At 36.0% G+C, this 13,932-nt stretch overlaps 4 protein-coding genes and 1 long non-coding RNA gene across 13 annotated transcripts; 3 read left to right on the forward strand and 2 right to left on the reverse strand.

Annotated features, from left to right (window-relative positions):
- Nucleotides 362-1,672, reverse strand: LOC104784393 (putative nuclease HARBI1). Its single transcript, XM_010509422.1, has one exon. It carries the CDS (start codon nucleotides 1,670-1,672, stop codon nucleotides 362-364), a length of 1,311 nt encoding a protein of 436 aa, XP_010507724.1.
- Nucleotides 3,818-5,261, forward strand: LOC109132725. Of its 5 annotated transcripts, XR_002037803.1 has the most exons (6): nucleotides 3,818-3,984; nucleotides 4,129-4,343; nucleotides 4,453-4,522; nucleotides 4,673-4,766; nucleotides 4,874-5,119; nucleotides 5,205-5,261. It is a non-coding gene; the product is annotated as an uncharacterized LOC109132725 (long non-coding RNA). The 5 variants fall into 5 exon arrangements; XR_002037802.1 differs by having other exon boundaries at nucleotides 4,129-4,522; XR_002037800.1 differs by lacking the exon at nucleotides 4,453-4,522.
- On the forward strand, nucleotides 5,411-7,226 carry LOC104782904. 5 transcript variants are annotated; one of them, XR_002037799.1, is made up of 7 exons: nucleotides 5,411-5,557; nucleotides 5,692-5,785; nucleotides 6,094-6,153; nucleotides 6,226-6,388; nucleotides 6,493-6,574; nucleotides 6,671-6,757; nucleotides 6,851-7,226. XR_002037799.1 is itself a non-coding variant. In XM_019245062.1 (7 exons), the coding sequence occupies exons 3-7, from the start codon at nucleotides 6,064-6,066 to the stop codon at nucleotides 6,926-6,928; spliced, it is 480 nt and encodes a 159-aa protein (XP_019100607.1). In that variant the 5' UTR covers nucleotides 5,411-5,557; nucleotides 5,687-5,785; nucleotides 6,029-6,063; the 3' UTR covers nucleotides 6,929-7,226. The 5 variants fall into 5 exon arrangements, 4 of the variants coding, with proteins under 4 accessions (XP_019100607.1, XP_019100609.1, XP_019100606.1 ...); XM_019245062.1 differs by having other exon boundaries at nucleotides 5,687-5,785; nucleotides 6,029-6,153; nucleotides 6,493-6,554; XM_019245064.1 differs by having other exon boundaries at nucleotides 5,687-5,785; nucleotides 6,493-6,554.
- On the forward strand, nucleotides 8,121-8,676 carry LOC104782907. The gene is made up of 2 exons (XM_010507970.2): nucleotides 8,121-8,463; nucleotides 8,568-8,676. The coding sequence occupies exons 1-2, from the start codon at nucleotides 8,182-8,184 to the stop codon at nucleotides 8,640-8,642; spliced, it is 357 nt and encodes a 118-aa protein (XP_010506272.1). The 5' UTR covers nucleotides 8,121-8,181; the 3' UTR covers nucleotides 8,643-8,676.
- LOC104782908 (protoheme IX farnesyltransferase, mitochondrial-like) lies at nucleotides 9,645-10,717 on the reverse strand. The gene is made up of 3 exons (XM_010507971.2): nucleotides 10,310-10,717; nucleotides 9,972-10,089; nucleotides 9,645-9,894 (listed from the first exon to the last, which is right to left on the reverse strand). Exons 1-3 carry the CDS (start codon nucleotides 10,624-10,626, stop codon nucleotides 9,808-9,810), a joined length of 522 nt encoding a protein of 173 aa, XP_010506273.1. The 5' UTR covers nucleotides 10,627-10,717; the 3' UTR covers nucleotides 9,645-9,807.

The raw sequence follows: 13,932 nt of genomic DNA on the forward strand, positions 1-13,932 counted from the left end.
ATTTTACAAGTACACAATTTTTTTTTTAATATACTATAATAATTATTATTTGATTCATTAGAAAATCAGTTATATAGATTGGCTTAGAGCATCTTTATTGGTGGGTTTTGATTTTTGGGGTTCTTACATTTTTTAGTAATAAAAAGTGTACTTTTATAAGTTAAGAACTTTTGTTTGTTAATTAAATTTGTATTTCTCCAATGGTAAATTCTTAAAAGTGAGGTTCTTAGTTAAAAAAAAAATATATAATTTTTAAATATTTAAACTATGAAGATTTTATTATTGCATTCATAAACTTTTAAACATACAAAATATAAAAACATATAAAAATAGAAGCAGAAATCACAAATAGGGACAAAGTTTAGTTGTAATTTTGATTTGTGCCAAAATTTTGCCATATATGCTCAACCAAATCATCCTTCAATTGTTGATGTTTTATTTGATTACGAACTTCCTTCCGCTTGCTCAGCATGGTCATCATATTGCTGACATTTGAATGTATATCTAAGTCCACATGTGAAGTTCTGTTTGCTTCTACTTGTTCGAATTCTGCTGGATTTAACTGGTTGTACCCATCTCGTTCGTCCTCTACTATCATATTGTGAAGTATGATACACGCTCTCATAATCTTTCCAATTGTTTCCTTATTATGGACAAGAGCCGGATTTTTGACTATGGCGAAGCGAGCTTGCAAGACTCCAAAAGCACGCTCGACATCTTTACGGACAGCTTCTTGACAAGTAGCAAAGAAAGATGCCTTTGGATCTTGTGGGAGTTTAATAGATTGAATAAAAGTAGCCCATTTTGGATAAATACCATCAGTGAGATAGTAAGCCAAATGATACTCGCAGCCGTTGACAATGTAATTCACTTTTGGAGCATAACCTTGTAATATATCATCAAAAACTGGAGAGCGATCAAGAACATTGATATCGTTTAATGTACCTGGAGGTCCAAAAAACGCGTGCCATATCCACAGATCGTGTGACGCTACAGCCTCTAAAACGATGGTTGGATTTCCGGATCCACGTGTGTATTGACCTTTCCATGCGGTTGGGCAATTCTTCCATTCCCAATGCATACAATCGATGCTTCCTATCATCCCCGGAAATCCTCGTAGCTCTCCAATATCGAGTAAACGTTGAAGATCCTCTGGTGTGGGTCTCCTTAGATACTCATCCCCAAATAAATTTATGACTCCTTCAACAAAATTGACCAAGCATTGCATCGCAGTGGTTTCAGAAAGTCGGAGGTATTCATCAAGCGCATCAGCTGCACAACCATATGCCATCATACGAATTGCTGCTGTACATTTCTGTATTGCAGAGAGACCGAACCTTCCGGTAGCATCTCTTCTTTGTTGAAAGAATAGAATTTCATTAGAGAGTCGATCAGTAATACGCATGAACAGCGCCTTGTTCATTCTATAGCGACGACGAAAAAGAGGAGGAGGGTATGTTGCATCTTCACTAAAATAATCGTTCCACAAGCGATCGTGTCCATCTTCACGATCTCTTTCAATATAGACTCTTTTTTTCCTTGGCTTTCTTGCTTGTTGGCGAGCAGCATGAGCAGAAACAATATGATCGAACGCTTGATCATACACTTGATCAAATCTCTCATCAAGCATTTTGTCGAAATCATCGAAATTATTACTAGAAGAAGATGCCATTTATTTCTTAAAGATGACTAAGATCAAAATAAAGAAGAAGATATGGATTTGTGAAGTGGTAAAAGAAAAAAATATTGAGCAATGAAGTTGTAGAAGAAGAAGTATTAAACGTTTAGGAGGAGAAGAGATGGAGTTGTGGTAGTAATATATGATGCTCTTATATAGTGTTACAAATCTTGTTGAAAAAAAAAGTGTTACAAATCATTTGTATGGTGTCGCCAGCCTTGGAAAGTCACGAGCAACAACAAAACAAGCATTTAAACAAGTTACGAGCAACAAAAACACAAAATGCATACAAGTCACGAGCAACAAAAATACAAATAAGTGGGTTACTCAAGTCCTTGTTTTCTTGTTTCTTCCTTTCACGAGCTTGTACCATGTCACTTCAAGTCACGAGCATCATTGTTTGTATTTGTCAACCACCTGTTTTTCTTGTCTATTCCTGTCACAAGCAACAAAAATACAAGCCATTTGAGTTTAAATTTTACACAAGAAGCACACAAATGTCCGATTACATAAACATTACATATCATCACATTAAAGCCGANGTATGATGTAGACATTTACCTAATCTAACACAACCAAACATTGAACTCATACACACACTAAGCAATTTACAATAAGTCCACACAACTAATATTCAACCATTTATCACAACCACCAAACACAAAGCAATCAATCCAAGACTCAAGTCTTACCTATACGATATCAAAAAGCAATTCGTAATACTTAAACACAAGTGCGAGAGATGCATCTGTTAAACAATTATACTCACTATAAGTCCACACAACTAATACACACGAAATTCAAGCTTACTTCAATCAATTTTAGACATATAGACAGAGCTGAGTACCTGAGTTGATGGAGTTATTGTTTTAAATGGCGGCTTCATCATTATATTTCAACCACGTGATCTGAATGAGAAGAAAAAACAAATTATAGTAGACCATCTCGCCATGATATGTATCCAAGATGTATTCAACATACAGTACAATCTAATAAGAGAGATAGATATGATACCTTTCTAATTTAGAGAGCTGTAGTTTTTTAAGAAGATCATCTCGCCATGAATTGAACAAGGTCTCTGCGAATACCCATCATTTTTTCAAACAAGCAGAACAAGAACAAGAGGATGACCAAGGATCATAGACCATAATAACTAAAGCAATGAGAAGATGTCGAATGTGAAAATAATCCAACCAACCAAAATAAGCCTTTCACCAGAGCGATTAAAGAGAAGCACACACAAACTAGATCCAATTTGATTATAAATCATCACTAGAACTAAAACTTAGGGCAATTTTGTTATAAGATTCGAGACTAATCAGAAGATAACCTATGGAATGATTCAATTAGCTCTGAATCACATAAATCAAGTTTTGGGATTCCCAACTTAACCTAAAATCCTAAAGCTAAATTAAGGTAAGTGGAGGAGGAAGAAGCAAAAAACATTCAATCTGATAAGAACGAAAGGAGAGAGATGATAAAAACGCAGAGACAGAGAGGAATCTTTTACAGAGATAGAATCATGCATCAGAGTCACGTTGAGATCTGCCGTCAGTGGAGATGATGAGTTAACGGGGTTGAACCGCCGGAGGCCACCCAAAATTGAATCATTCTTCTGCTTGCAATCGATTTTTGAGAGAAATCTCTACATCATCTGGGGATATCAGGGCGACCAGTTCCACCAAGGGGTAGATCGATTCCAGCGAGACTATAATCGGGACTCATCATCTCCCTGGTCCCGATTTTGCAGTCTCTACTTCGAGAAAGAAAGAGAAGAGGAAGAGAACGATAATCAACAAAAAAAAAAACTTTTGTGTTAAAACAACACCCAACAATATTCGAACACGTCGTCGTCTCTTATGGTATCTTTAACCTCTTAGTTAAGAGACAAATTCTTAACAATATTTTTAGTTTTGATTTAATTTTAAATAGACAAAACCTAAAAATTTGGGGCTAAGAGGTCGCGATAATAATACTCATACACGAAATTTAATAATAAAATAATTACTTTATTTACATTATTATTAATTACTAACAATAAATACAATTAAAAAGTATTTTCTAAAAAATAATACAACTTAAAAAAAAAAGACATAGGTATTATTATTCACCTACTACTACGCATCGAAGTAAAGAGTATATTCCAAAGATTCGTCTCTCAAAAATCAAAATCACCGAACGCAAAGGTCTGATCCATCTCTACCGGAACTCTTCGCACAGCTCCCTCCCTAACCACTCTCTTCATCGTCGCTGTTCCCAATTACTTTTCCCGCATCGCCTAGTGTCTCCGAGGTCCTCTTCATCAGGTTTGTCGAACGTTCCATTTCTCGTCTTTTTTAGGTTCATTGATGGCTTGATCTTTTGATTTTGATTTTGATGTTTAGGAAATGATAAGGGTGCTGATTGTTGCTGGTAGTGTCTCTAATTAGTGCTTCTTGAAAATTTGTTAGGAACGATGGAATAGGAAGCTCGATATAGTCTTTCTTGTCACGCTTAGTGAAGCAGATGGATTCCACAAGAACCTGTTTCTTGGGTTTTTAGGCTGAGAGGTTTGCCATATTCTTTATGCAATGTCGGTGGGAACACACGGAAATTGATGAGGTTGCTGCAGAAGCACCTGTTTTGGATTCACAGAGTTATCTACTTTCCCAATATGTGTGTCTTGGTGAGTTGTGCTAAAGAAGATCGATCGATTTCTATGTTTATTTTACTGAGAGATTAGATCCCGACACCAGTGGTATAGTCAGCACTCTTTGTGATCACTCGTTTTTCAGTGTTCTAAATGGACTTCTCTGTCCTGTCACGTCAGTGGTTCTCTCTTTCAGTGCGTTTTCAGTTTATATGGTGGGTTGGTGTTGCATTTGCCATGCTCGTTAATTTTATAGTGTTTTGCTTTAATGCTTTGCATATTTCTGGTGTCAACATTTATCTAATTCTTAACAATATACCTTGCACATGTTAATTTTTTTACCATATGCGCATCTCGTTTTGTAGGTTTGTCGATTGAGATATTCAAGCTGTTCTATTTGTGGGAAAAAACACAGAACCTTTGGGCATGCCTTGTCTGTGGCTTCTTAGGTTGTGGAAGGTAACAATGCTTAGTTTGCATTTCCGTTGTAATTAGTTTTTAGTTAACCTGACATCTATATATCTTCCTTAGAGGTGGAAGCTTCATTATTATGTTTTCAATTGTAGATACAAGGAAGGATGGGCATTCTATCAGGCACTGGAAAGAAACGCATCACTGCTATTCTCTTGATTGATTCTGTTGGTGACAGCTACGTTCATCCGTTAAACCATTCAATAATTTATAAACAGTCAGTAGAGATGAACACCCCGTTGTCTCTCACATGAAGGTGGTGGTGGGGAGTGTGGTCTCTGTGAGATTGTAGTGAGGATACAGGATTTACCGGAGCCATCTTCAACACCAAAGTTGATTCAGTACGATATCGAATCACCCTTTGTCATTGTTTTTTTTTTTTGTCTCCCTGCATAATGCATCTGAATTCTAGGTCTTTTGTCTCAGTAGTTTTATGGCGTCGATCGTTAGCGGGTATCAACTGAAGGGACAGCGACAGGCAAGTGGTTCTTCTGTTGTTTGTTTGTTTCTTTCTCTTCTTATTCATGTACAGTATGAACAAACGTAATAGAGGATGAAGTTGTAGCCACCTAACGGTATATTGATTCAAGAGATCTCAATTCATTACAAAAAAAAATGTGATGCTTTGCAGTACTATGAATCTCTCATTGTTGAGGCGAGAAGCAAGCAGCAAGGCAATTTCGCCGAAGCAGTTGACCAGATTGTTGTGAGCAACAAAATGCATGAGCTTCAAACTGAGATTGAAAAATTTGAAGAGGGAAAAAAATGGTATCACTGAGGTAAAAAGTCTCTCTGCCTTGTGTTCTCTTTTTCCATCATTATGCCATTCTTGTGACAGGTGGTTTCCTTATGAACTGCTTACACTCTGCAAGCTATTTATAAATTTGTTAATAGAAAACTTATAAAAGAGCAGGGATACTTGGCGGAAGAAGGCCAAGGAGATAGAAGAGAGATAAGCTGCATTGCTAGGATCAAAAGATGAGATGTTAGTTGATCTTGAAGAACAGGTAAGCTTCTAAAACTCATTGAGGTTTGCTATTAACTTTTAACGAGTGGTATAGTATGACCTGACCTGATAATAATGGACCGAAATTTTTCCCGTCAAACACTGCAACTTCTCTTTTGTGAGTTTGTGATGGATTCCCTTGTGGCTGCTTAGTTTCTTGTGATCTTCGTGGTTTTGTGAAATTGATGTTAGGCTCCTAGGATATTAAAATTGCTCTGACACCATGTTGGTGTTTTATGATTAGGAAACAAACAAAAAGAATTGCTCTCCATATCAGATATGCGTTCTGATTTTGACTTTCTCCATCAGGATTGTGAATATGGAGATCTGCTTGGTAAAGTTGGACTTCATTGCTACAATCTGCAAAATGTAAGTAAATTGAATGAATTTGGTTTGTATATATGAATTTGTAGAAGTTCTTAATCATTCTCTTCTTTGCAGCGGACAAACCTTGAATTTTTCTGTACAGACGAGGCCTATGTTGCCGGAATACTTTATGCAACGGATCCAACTCGCGAGTATTCCACTTTTAAGTTCATAACGAGGGAGGTTCAGTCGAAAGGCGGCTTGAGTTTCATTACTACCCAATGCACATTATTGCCAGGTAATTTGTAGATGGGTGATGCACCTTTTTGTTAACCTCTCTCGTTGTTTTATTATTGTGTCTAATCTTTCTTGGTCATGTCTACTTTTGCGTATACCTCTCAGAGAAGAAAGACTTCCCAATCTGTGCCGTGGATGATTTCTGCAAAAGTGATATGCCCAACTCGATCCCTGAGGATACTACGAGGTATGAGCCCCTCTCTATTGTTAGCCCTTGAGAGATTTAGAGGAAGCATGCCTAGGGACTATATATGTGATATGTTTGTTGACTTGATTTTTGCAGTTGACAGAGTCAGAGGTGAAAGAAGACAAGGATTGGCTTCGTCTGTACTTGGAACTCGCATGTCGCACCAAGTCGCGTTGGTTCCCGGTGAGAAAAAAAAAACACTTAATTGACTGGAAAAAATAAAGAGGATGGGAGTTTGTGTAGGTTAATGAGATCTCTCTTGATGTTGTGTTGCAGCGCTCACCAATGTGGGAAAGGCCATTAGAGCTGAGAAAGATAATTGTGCAAATTAACCAGAGCAGATGTGGAGTCTAAGAAGAAAGCCAAGGCGGAGAATGCAATCTTCTACATGAGCTTCAAAACCTGTGGCAATGCTATCATAAGGAGAACAATGGATGGAATGCCAGATCATATGTCGCTTGATGTGAAAGCCACCATCTTGTGTTATGTATTTTTAGGTATCTTATCGTGCCATTATGTATTAAGAATCTAAACGATCGTCATGGTCTTTCGTGAGACTAGTTAAGAGAATGCTTGGCTTGATGTTTTGCTTCTTTCTTGCTAGTCATGAAAGTGATAATGAATGCAAATGATAAAACGACTTTGAATTCCATTTTGGTTCTACATGACATTGCAACGTTAGGGAGCACGGGTCTCTTCATTTGCTTATCCACCCTTTTGTTTGCATATTTACAGTATTCACCAATACTTTTATTTGGTTGATTCTCTAACTATCTACTTGTAAGAGAAGGTCATCATCTATACTAATCTCACCTTAGTTTAACACTGTCAATTTGGAGTATATGATATTCTTGAGTGTTAGGGGTGGATTTCATCCCAACAATAGGCCCAACCCAGAAAAAGCCCAAAAGAATTAATAGACCGAGAGGGTTATTTTGGTCTTTTCGGATGACGAATCGACACAGTAATCTATAAATAGTGATTGTACGGCGTACGGCAAAAGGACGGAGAGATGGAGAGGGAATTGATACGAGAGAATTGGTTCTCACAGAATAGACTCGATGAGCTCGCAGTTCGCCAATTGTTTCCCTTTTCGTCATTTTCTAGCTCGTCTCTATCGATTGTAGTCCACTTTTTCTCATATAATAAAGAGAACTTCAACCCTCAAAACACCAACTAAAATACTCTAATTGGACCGATTTGGACATCAACATTGACGCTGCGGCTAGGTTCCTCGCTTTCTTAGCCTATATGTTCATTGTGATGATGATGATAGATTTAGCTTCCAAATGAGCTCTTAAGATAGTTTCTTCGTCGAACCAAGTTCCTCAAAAATGTCTCGCTCCGGTGCTGAATCCTACGTACTTTTGAAAGAATTATAAGATTTGGGCTCAATATGGGCTTTATTTCATTTACTTTTGGGCTTATTACAATATTTTCTTATACCAAAAGTATTTAATAAAAAACATGTAAGAAGCTTTAATTAGGACACATACTTAAAAAATTTCCAACCCTAGTTCATATATTATCAGCAGTCCATCGAATCTCTTCCATCATCGAGATCTCTCTCTTTCCTTTCCTCTCTCTCTCTCTCTCTCTCACATAACATGTTTAAGTTTCTGAAAAGCTTCCTCTGCAAGAAAAAGAAGACGACCACCGTTCCCGTTGCCGTTCCCATTCCGATCGAGGATGCAGTAGATCAGATAAGGGAGGCGGAGAAGGAAACGCTGGCGAAGAGAAAAATGTACGAGAGGTTAAGGGATAAAGCGAAACAAGATGCTCGGGGAGCTGAAGATGCAGAAGATAAGAGGCGTTTCAATGAAGATGCTGACTTCTTCGATCAGCAGATCACAACTACCCAAAAGACACTCGATCTGCAGCAGAAAAAGGTAGGTTTGCTTTTTACTCTGTTGCTTTTTACTCGGTTTCGTTACTCTGTTTTGATAATTTATCTCTAATTTTTTCTTCTTTTTGTTTGTTTTTTTTTTAAAAGCGACAAGAGGTTCTCAACAGTCACTCCTTTTCTCCATTGATCCGAACATGCGGCATCGCTGATTCAGCAGCATAGTTCGTTTGGGTTTTCATGGTCTTTCTCTCTGCGTGGCGCGATTTTAAGGTTTATAATTATGGTTGTAAAAAAAAAACTATATTATATGTTAATTATCTTTTCTTTTTTTTTGTTTTTCTTAAAAATATATGTTAATTATCATTTGAATTATCTGACTTATGTTATGTTAATTATTTTATCGACTTAGGTTGTTTATTATTATAACCCTCTGCTTTACCCATAATTATACGTACGTTAGCATATCTTGGTTGGGTTCCATGAAATAATTAAATGGCATGAAATAATTACATGTATTTGGGTGGGTTCCATGAAATTATTTTTCTATTAAATTAGAGAAGAGGACTTCTCTCTTTTTTTTTGGTTTAGTGACAGCTAAAGTGGCAAGAGGTCAAATATTCTCTCTGACAGTTTTTCGATCTCATGCATTATGCCTGGTTTCAATATTTATTATCTGCGTATGGGTTCCACCCTTTTTTCTATTTTTACATCAATTTCCCTCTTATGTTTTTCCATATATATGGATGATGTATTAACGATCACAAAAAGTCCCGTGCTTCCCCTGATAAGTGTGAAAAGATTACCGGTTCAGCCGGTTTACATGTACAAAAGATTTTTTAATTAGCAGCCCAAAAAGGCCCGTGCTTCCCCTGAGGAAGATCCATACTTATATAGACGAACATAAGATTTACATACGTAATCTCTATAAGAAAACTTCCTTAATTGATCAACTTGAACACAGTAATTTTACTAAATTCAAAAGACCAAATATGTAAAACTATATATTATACTCGCCTTTTATTTGCATGAGTTTATTTGTGATTTACTTTTTCACCTATATAAATTAAATCTACATTCACTTACTAATAATAATATTTAAAGCCTTTTTTTTTTTTTTAATTTCCTTCCGTCTCTAGTTGTAGTTGGTTTCTTTGCACTTGATCCAAATGTAAAGTGTTTAAAAATTAAAAAAAAAATTAACAAAATAAATAAATACATTCGGAGTTTTTGGAACTACTTGCAACCTACGACGTGTCACATTTTCATTGGTGGGAGAAGAAATGAACAAAAGAAAGAAAAAAAAACTCACCCGCGTTTATCTCTCTCTCTCTCTTCTTCTTCTTCTTCTTCTTCTTCTTCGCGAAATCGATTTGATGTTAGTTTTTGTTTAGGATGTAACTCCGTATGGAAGCAATGCCGCAGCAACAACTCTTCCTTCTTCATTCAGAATGTTGTAAGTTGATGCAGCGTTTCTCTGATTTAAAGTAAAATCGAAATCAGTGCATAAGAAACTATGAGCTATAAGCTTAGGACTAAAGAAAAGACACTTACAGAATCAACTGTTTCTAACTTCATTCCAATGGACTTCACAAACTGACGGACCTCAGGAGTTACCGGGTGAATGTCTCTTCCACAACCAATAATTAAGAGCTCTGGAGGGTTAACCACACTGTAAAAAAAAAAAAAAAACATTGATGACTTAGTTTAGACAGTGTATATAAAAAAAAAAACATTTCCCGTACCAAGAATATAACCAGTGCCAGAAGTCGCAACCACGAGCATACTACAAACATCAATCAAACAAAATGAGGATTTTGAATCCAAAAAAAATGAAAATTTCCAATTTTTCAAATTCCCATGAGAAGAAACGAGAAAGTAATCACACATACCTAAGGCGAGCTTTAGAAAGGTCCCAATAACAACGAGCGTAGTGATGCCCTAAACCAGCCACAGCCGCAACTCTAGACGAAATCTCACCGGTGGTAGCTGCGGCGGCGACAGTACCTGAGGCAAAAACTCGATTCGCATCGGATCTAACCCCAGTGATCCCTAACTTAGCAGTTGATTCCGAAGGAAGCGGAGGCTCGGTGAAGCTGTTAACGACACACAACTCGCGAGACCAAGGAATCAGTCTAGGGTTTGTTGGTAAAGAAGAAGAAACAGAGATCCTCGAGGAGATACGAGACACAACAGATCTTCGCCACATCTTACGAAACTAACACGTTCATCATATGAAGAGATTTTGATTTTTGGCTTCAGATAATCGAGTCACGGTGGCTCTTTCACTTCCAGGAAAATGAAAATTAAATATTGTTTTAGGGTCATTCGAACATTATCAGAGAGTTCAGGGGGTACTTGTATAAATAAATTAACATTATGGACCATAACAATTACACGTTTTGCTGGGCTCAGGCCCATTTATACGAACTCCATTAATGTACGTCATACACAAAGGGAAATTATGTCACTGTTATTCAAAGATTAATAAAAAAAAACAACTTATACAAAGAAAATGTTGGATTCTTCACATGTATACCGATGCGATTAAGACTAACCGATTTTGTGTAAAATCGTTGTAACCACTATGTTAGCTCTGTTTCTATATAAGATCAATCTCTTGAATAGTTAAGTTGATGATGATATGTAACGCTCTGAGAAGATTATTGTCAATCGTTGGTGTAGATCTGACCGAGGTGTAAGGATTCCGAAGACCTTGAATATAGTAAATTCTCTATTAGAGATATAATTTATTCTGAATCTTATTATATGTTGAATAAATTTTTTAATGTTTATGTGAAAATTTCCCTACGTAACGAATGGGCTAGAACAAAAAGTCTACATAAGTTGACGTTGACTTGGAAATAACTATAGACACTTGTCTACATAGGGAGCACGGGTCTCTTTCTAAGCCAAGCCAATCATTCTACACCAAATCTCTTTCCTTCCACGAAAAACAAGACTTGGTTTCTCCCATAGAAACGCCAACTTCCCATAGTACATTCAGCCATTGCAACGCCTTGAGCTTCGCCAAGATCCAAACCAAAAACCACTCTCCATAGCCTCAGTTCAGTGTCAAACCACATCAAACCGAAACGAAAGAAGTACACGTAGAGCACATTGTCTATAACACACACTCGTGTGTTCCACCATTCTGAATCTTATTATATGTTAAATAATTTTTTTTTTAAAAGGATAACAAGGAAGCAAGATCAACTATGTATCATTGAGAATCTCCTCTCGTGATTTTGTACCGTCGTCATAGTCATTGATTCCTGTAAGTGTAATTTATCAAATAAATATTAACAAAGAGAGATAATTTACCGTTTAATAGAAAAAGTATATCTATATATAAAAAATTCTTACCGTTCTCTTTTATATAGACGATAGGGTTATTGTATTTATCTTTGATGTAGTTAAGAACATTTCGTAAACCTTCTGGATGTGATTGGAGTATGCCTCGATCTTCCTGTGTGCCAAGATCAAAAACAAAACGTTAGAACCTTTGGAGGGGGGGGGGAAAAAACAGAACGTTGATTTTTCTTATTAAAATAGTCAAAAAGTTACGTACCCCTGGTCCGAATTGGTGATTAGTGTGATTTGTGACTGTTCAAAAATAGACATAAAACTTATTGGGTCTGGTACAAATTTAGCTTTTTGTCCTCGGTAGATTGTGATAATCCTTCATTTTATTTGTGCAAATCTGAGTTAGAATATTGGTAATCCTTAGATTCCTTTAGGAATCGGAATCTGGATTTGAAATTTGCTTATATAGTAGCTACGGAGATTGGAAATCAGTGTTAATCTATTACTAAGCGGATCTTTTTTTAGTTATTAGAGCATTTGCTTGGTTGATGACTCTGGTTAATTGAACCATGTCTCTCAAGTGCTGTGAAAGATTCAGGTTTGTGTATTCTCCTTTTAGGGATTTATTGATATGCTGAATTGGTTTGTCAATAGGAAAAAGGAGGGTAAAAGCTAAATTCTGTTTCAGGCTCTAAAGTTAAAGCCTAACTCCTCTTATCTCTCTTTGCCATTAGGAAGCCTTGTAAGATAAGGTTTGGTCTCTGTGAAGATTCAGGTTTTTTCATTAAAACGTTGTTGATCAAGTGTTTGATTGTCTTCGCATGATTCCTTTTCAACAAAGAAGCAAGGTCATATGTTCTGCGGCTGAATGTTTATTGTTCTGAACTCTGAAGTATTATATTGATTACTTAGTTTTGTTATTTTTTCTGTAACTTAAAAAAATCATCTGTTTCTGCAGATTGGATGTGGATGTGTATGTTAAATGGCGAATCTTTAGCAATGAAGCAAGGTACATGTTTCTGAAGTATTGTGTTGTTTGATCACTGTTTCTGTTATGCTTTTTTTTTTTTTAATCAATGTATTGTGTTATGTATCAATGTAGTCAGTTTTCTATTGCCGAAGTCTTCTTATGAATGTTCTCTAGTTCCTGTTAGTTCCTTGAGATTTCTTAATGGCTTATTATTAGCTGAATTTGCTGGTAGAGAACTATGACAATATTTTACCTGTTTAGATTCTTAACTGCATTTTTCTTTTCTCCCCTGGTCTTAGCTTTTGCGTACCATAATACTGTAATGATATAAAAAATTGTTTGTGGTGTGGAATTGCAGGTGGTACCCAAAATATACACTGATGTTCACCAGAATACTATTCAGTCAAGTCTGGTGATTAGTCAAGTCTTGTCAAGTGTAGGGCTTTCTTAGTCAAGTCTGGTCAAGTCTAGGTCTCTCTTAGTCAAGTCTGGTCAAGTCTAGGGCTCTCTTAAAAGTCTGGTCAAATCTAAGGCTCTCTTAGTCAAATCTGGTTTAAGTCTATGGCTCTTTAAGTCTCTATAAGTGTGTAACCTTATGATTAATTCAATATACTCGATCCCTTTATAAGCATCTTGACATTTCCTTAATGATAAATGTGACAAATGGGTTTTGGTTTTTGGCAGTTCTCTGTGATAGAACATTAAACATAGGGAAAATGTCATGAAAACCCATTTTGGGTGTGAGTTCTGTCACAAAAACCCACTTTCCACTCATGGTATACTTTCCCAAGTTTTTTGCTTAGGTGTCCACTTTCTTTTTACATTTTTGCCCTTACTAACAACTTACCTCTCTTTCTCTCGTTCTTTTCTCTCTTTTTCTCTTCTTTTTTGTTGTTAACACTTTAACAAAGTAAAATATATTTATTTGTTATCATAAAACAAATTTTCTATTTATTTATATAAAATATGTTATGATTATATATTTTCTACATTTTAAGATACATATTGCTATATTTTTTATGAATTTTTAGATTATACAGTATCCATCAGTCGTTGAACATTTGTTCAATTATAAGTGGATAATCAATTGCAGTATTGTTAATAGATAGTTACTTGTGTTTATTCATACAAAATATACATACATAAATTTGGTTAGATCTTTATCCATAGCATATTATCCATAACACAACATAGACCAAATAAGTACAAAACCCTTTAATTCTAAATTTTAAATCCTAG

Source organism: Camelina sativa, chromosome 4, assembly GCF_000633955.1.
Source record: "Camelina sativa cultivar DH55 chromosome 4, Cs, whole genome shotgun sequence".
NCBI classification, from domain to species: Eukaryota; Viridiplantae; Streptophyta; class Magnoliopsida; order Brassicales; family Brassicaceae; genus Camelina; species Camelina sativa.

Excerpts from the sequence above, each read along its gene's own strand:
- LOC104784393 (XM_010509422.1), bottom strand. The coding sequence starts at position 1,672 with ATGGCATCTTCTTCTAGTAATAATTTCGATGATTTCGACAAAATGCTT.
- LOC104782904 (XM_019245062.1), top strand. The coding sequence starts at position 6,064 with ATGCGTTCTGATTTTGACTTTCTCCATCAGGATTGTGAATATGGAGAT. Across the intron at positions 6,154-6,225 it reads ATTGCTACAATCTGCAAAAT|CGGACAAACCTTGAATTTTT; the intron begins GTAAGTAAATTG and ends TCTTCTTTGCAG. Across the intron at positions 6,555-6,670 it reads AAAGTGATATGCCCAACTCG|TTGACAGAGTCAGAGGTGAA; the intron begins ATCCCTGAGGAT and ends TGATTTTTGCAG.
- LOC104782907 (XM_010507970.2), top strand. The coding sequence starts at position 8,182 with ATGTTTAAGTTTCTGAAAAGCTTCCTCTGCAAGAAAAAGAAGACGACC. Across the intron at positions 8,464-8,567 it reads TCGATCTGCAGCAGAAAAAG|CGACAAGAGGTTCTCAACAG; the intron begins GTAGGTTTGCTT and ends TTTTTTTAAAAG.
- LOC104782908 (XM_010507971.2), bottom strand. The coding sequence starts at position 10,626 with ATGTGGCGAAGATCTGTTGTGTCTCGTATCTCCTCGAGGATCTCTGTT. Across the intron at positions 10,090-10,309 it reads CTTTCTAAAGCTCGCCTTAG|TGTGGTTAACCCTCCAGAGC; the intron begins GTATGTGTGATT and ends TTTTTTTTACAG. Across the intron at positions 9,895-9,971 it reads AGTTAGAAACAGTTGATTCT|AGAAACGCTGCATCAACTTA; the intron begins GTAAGTGTCTTT and ends ACTTTAAATCAG.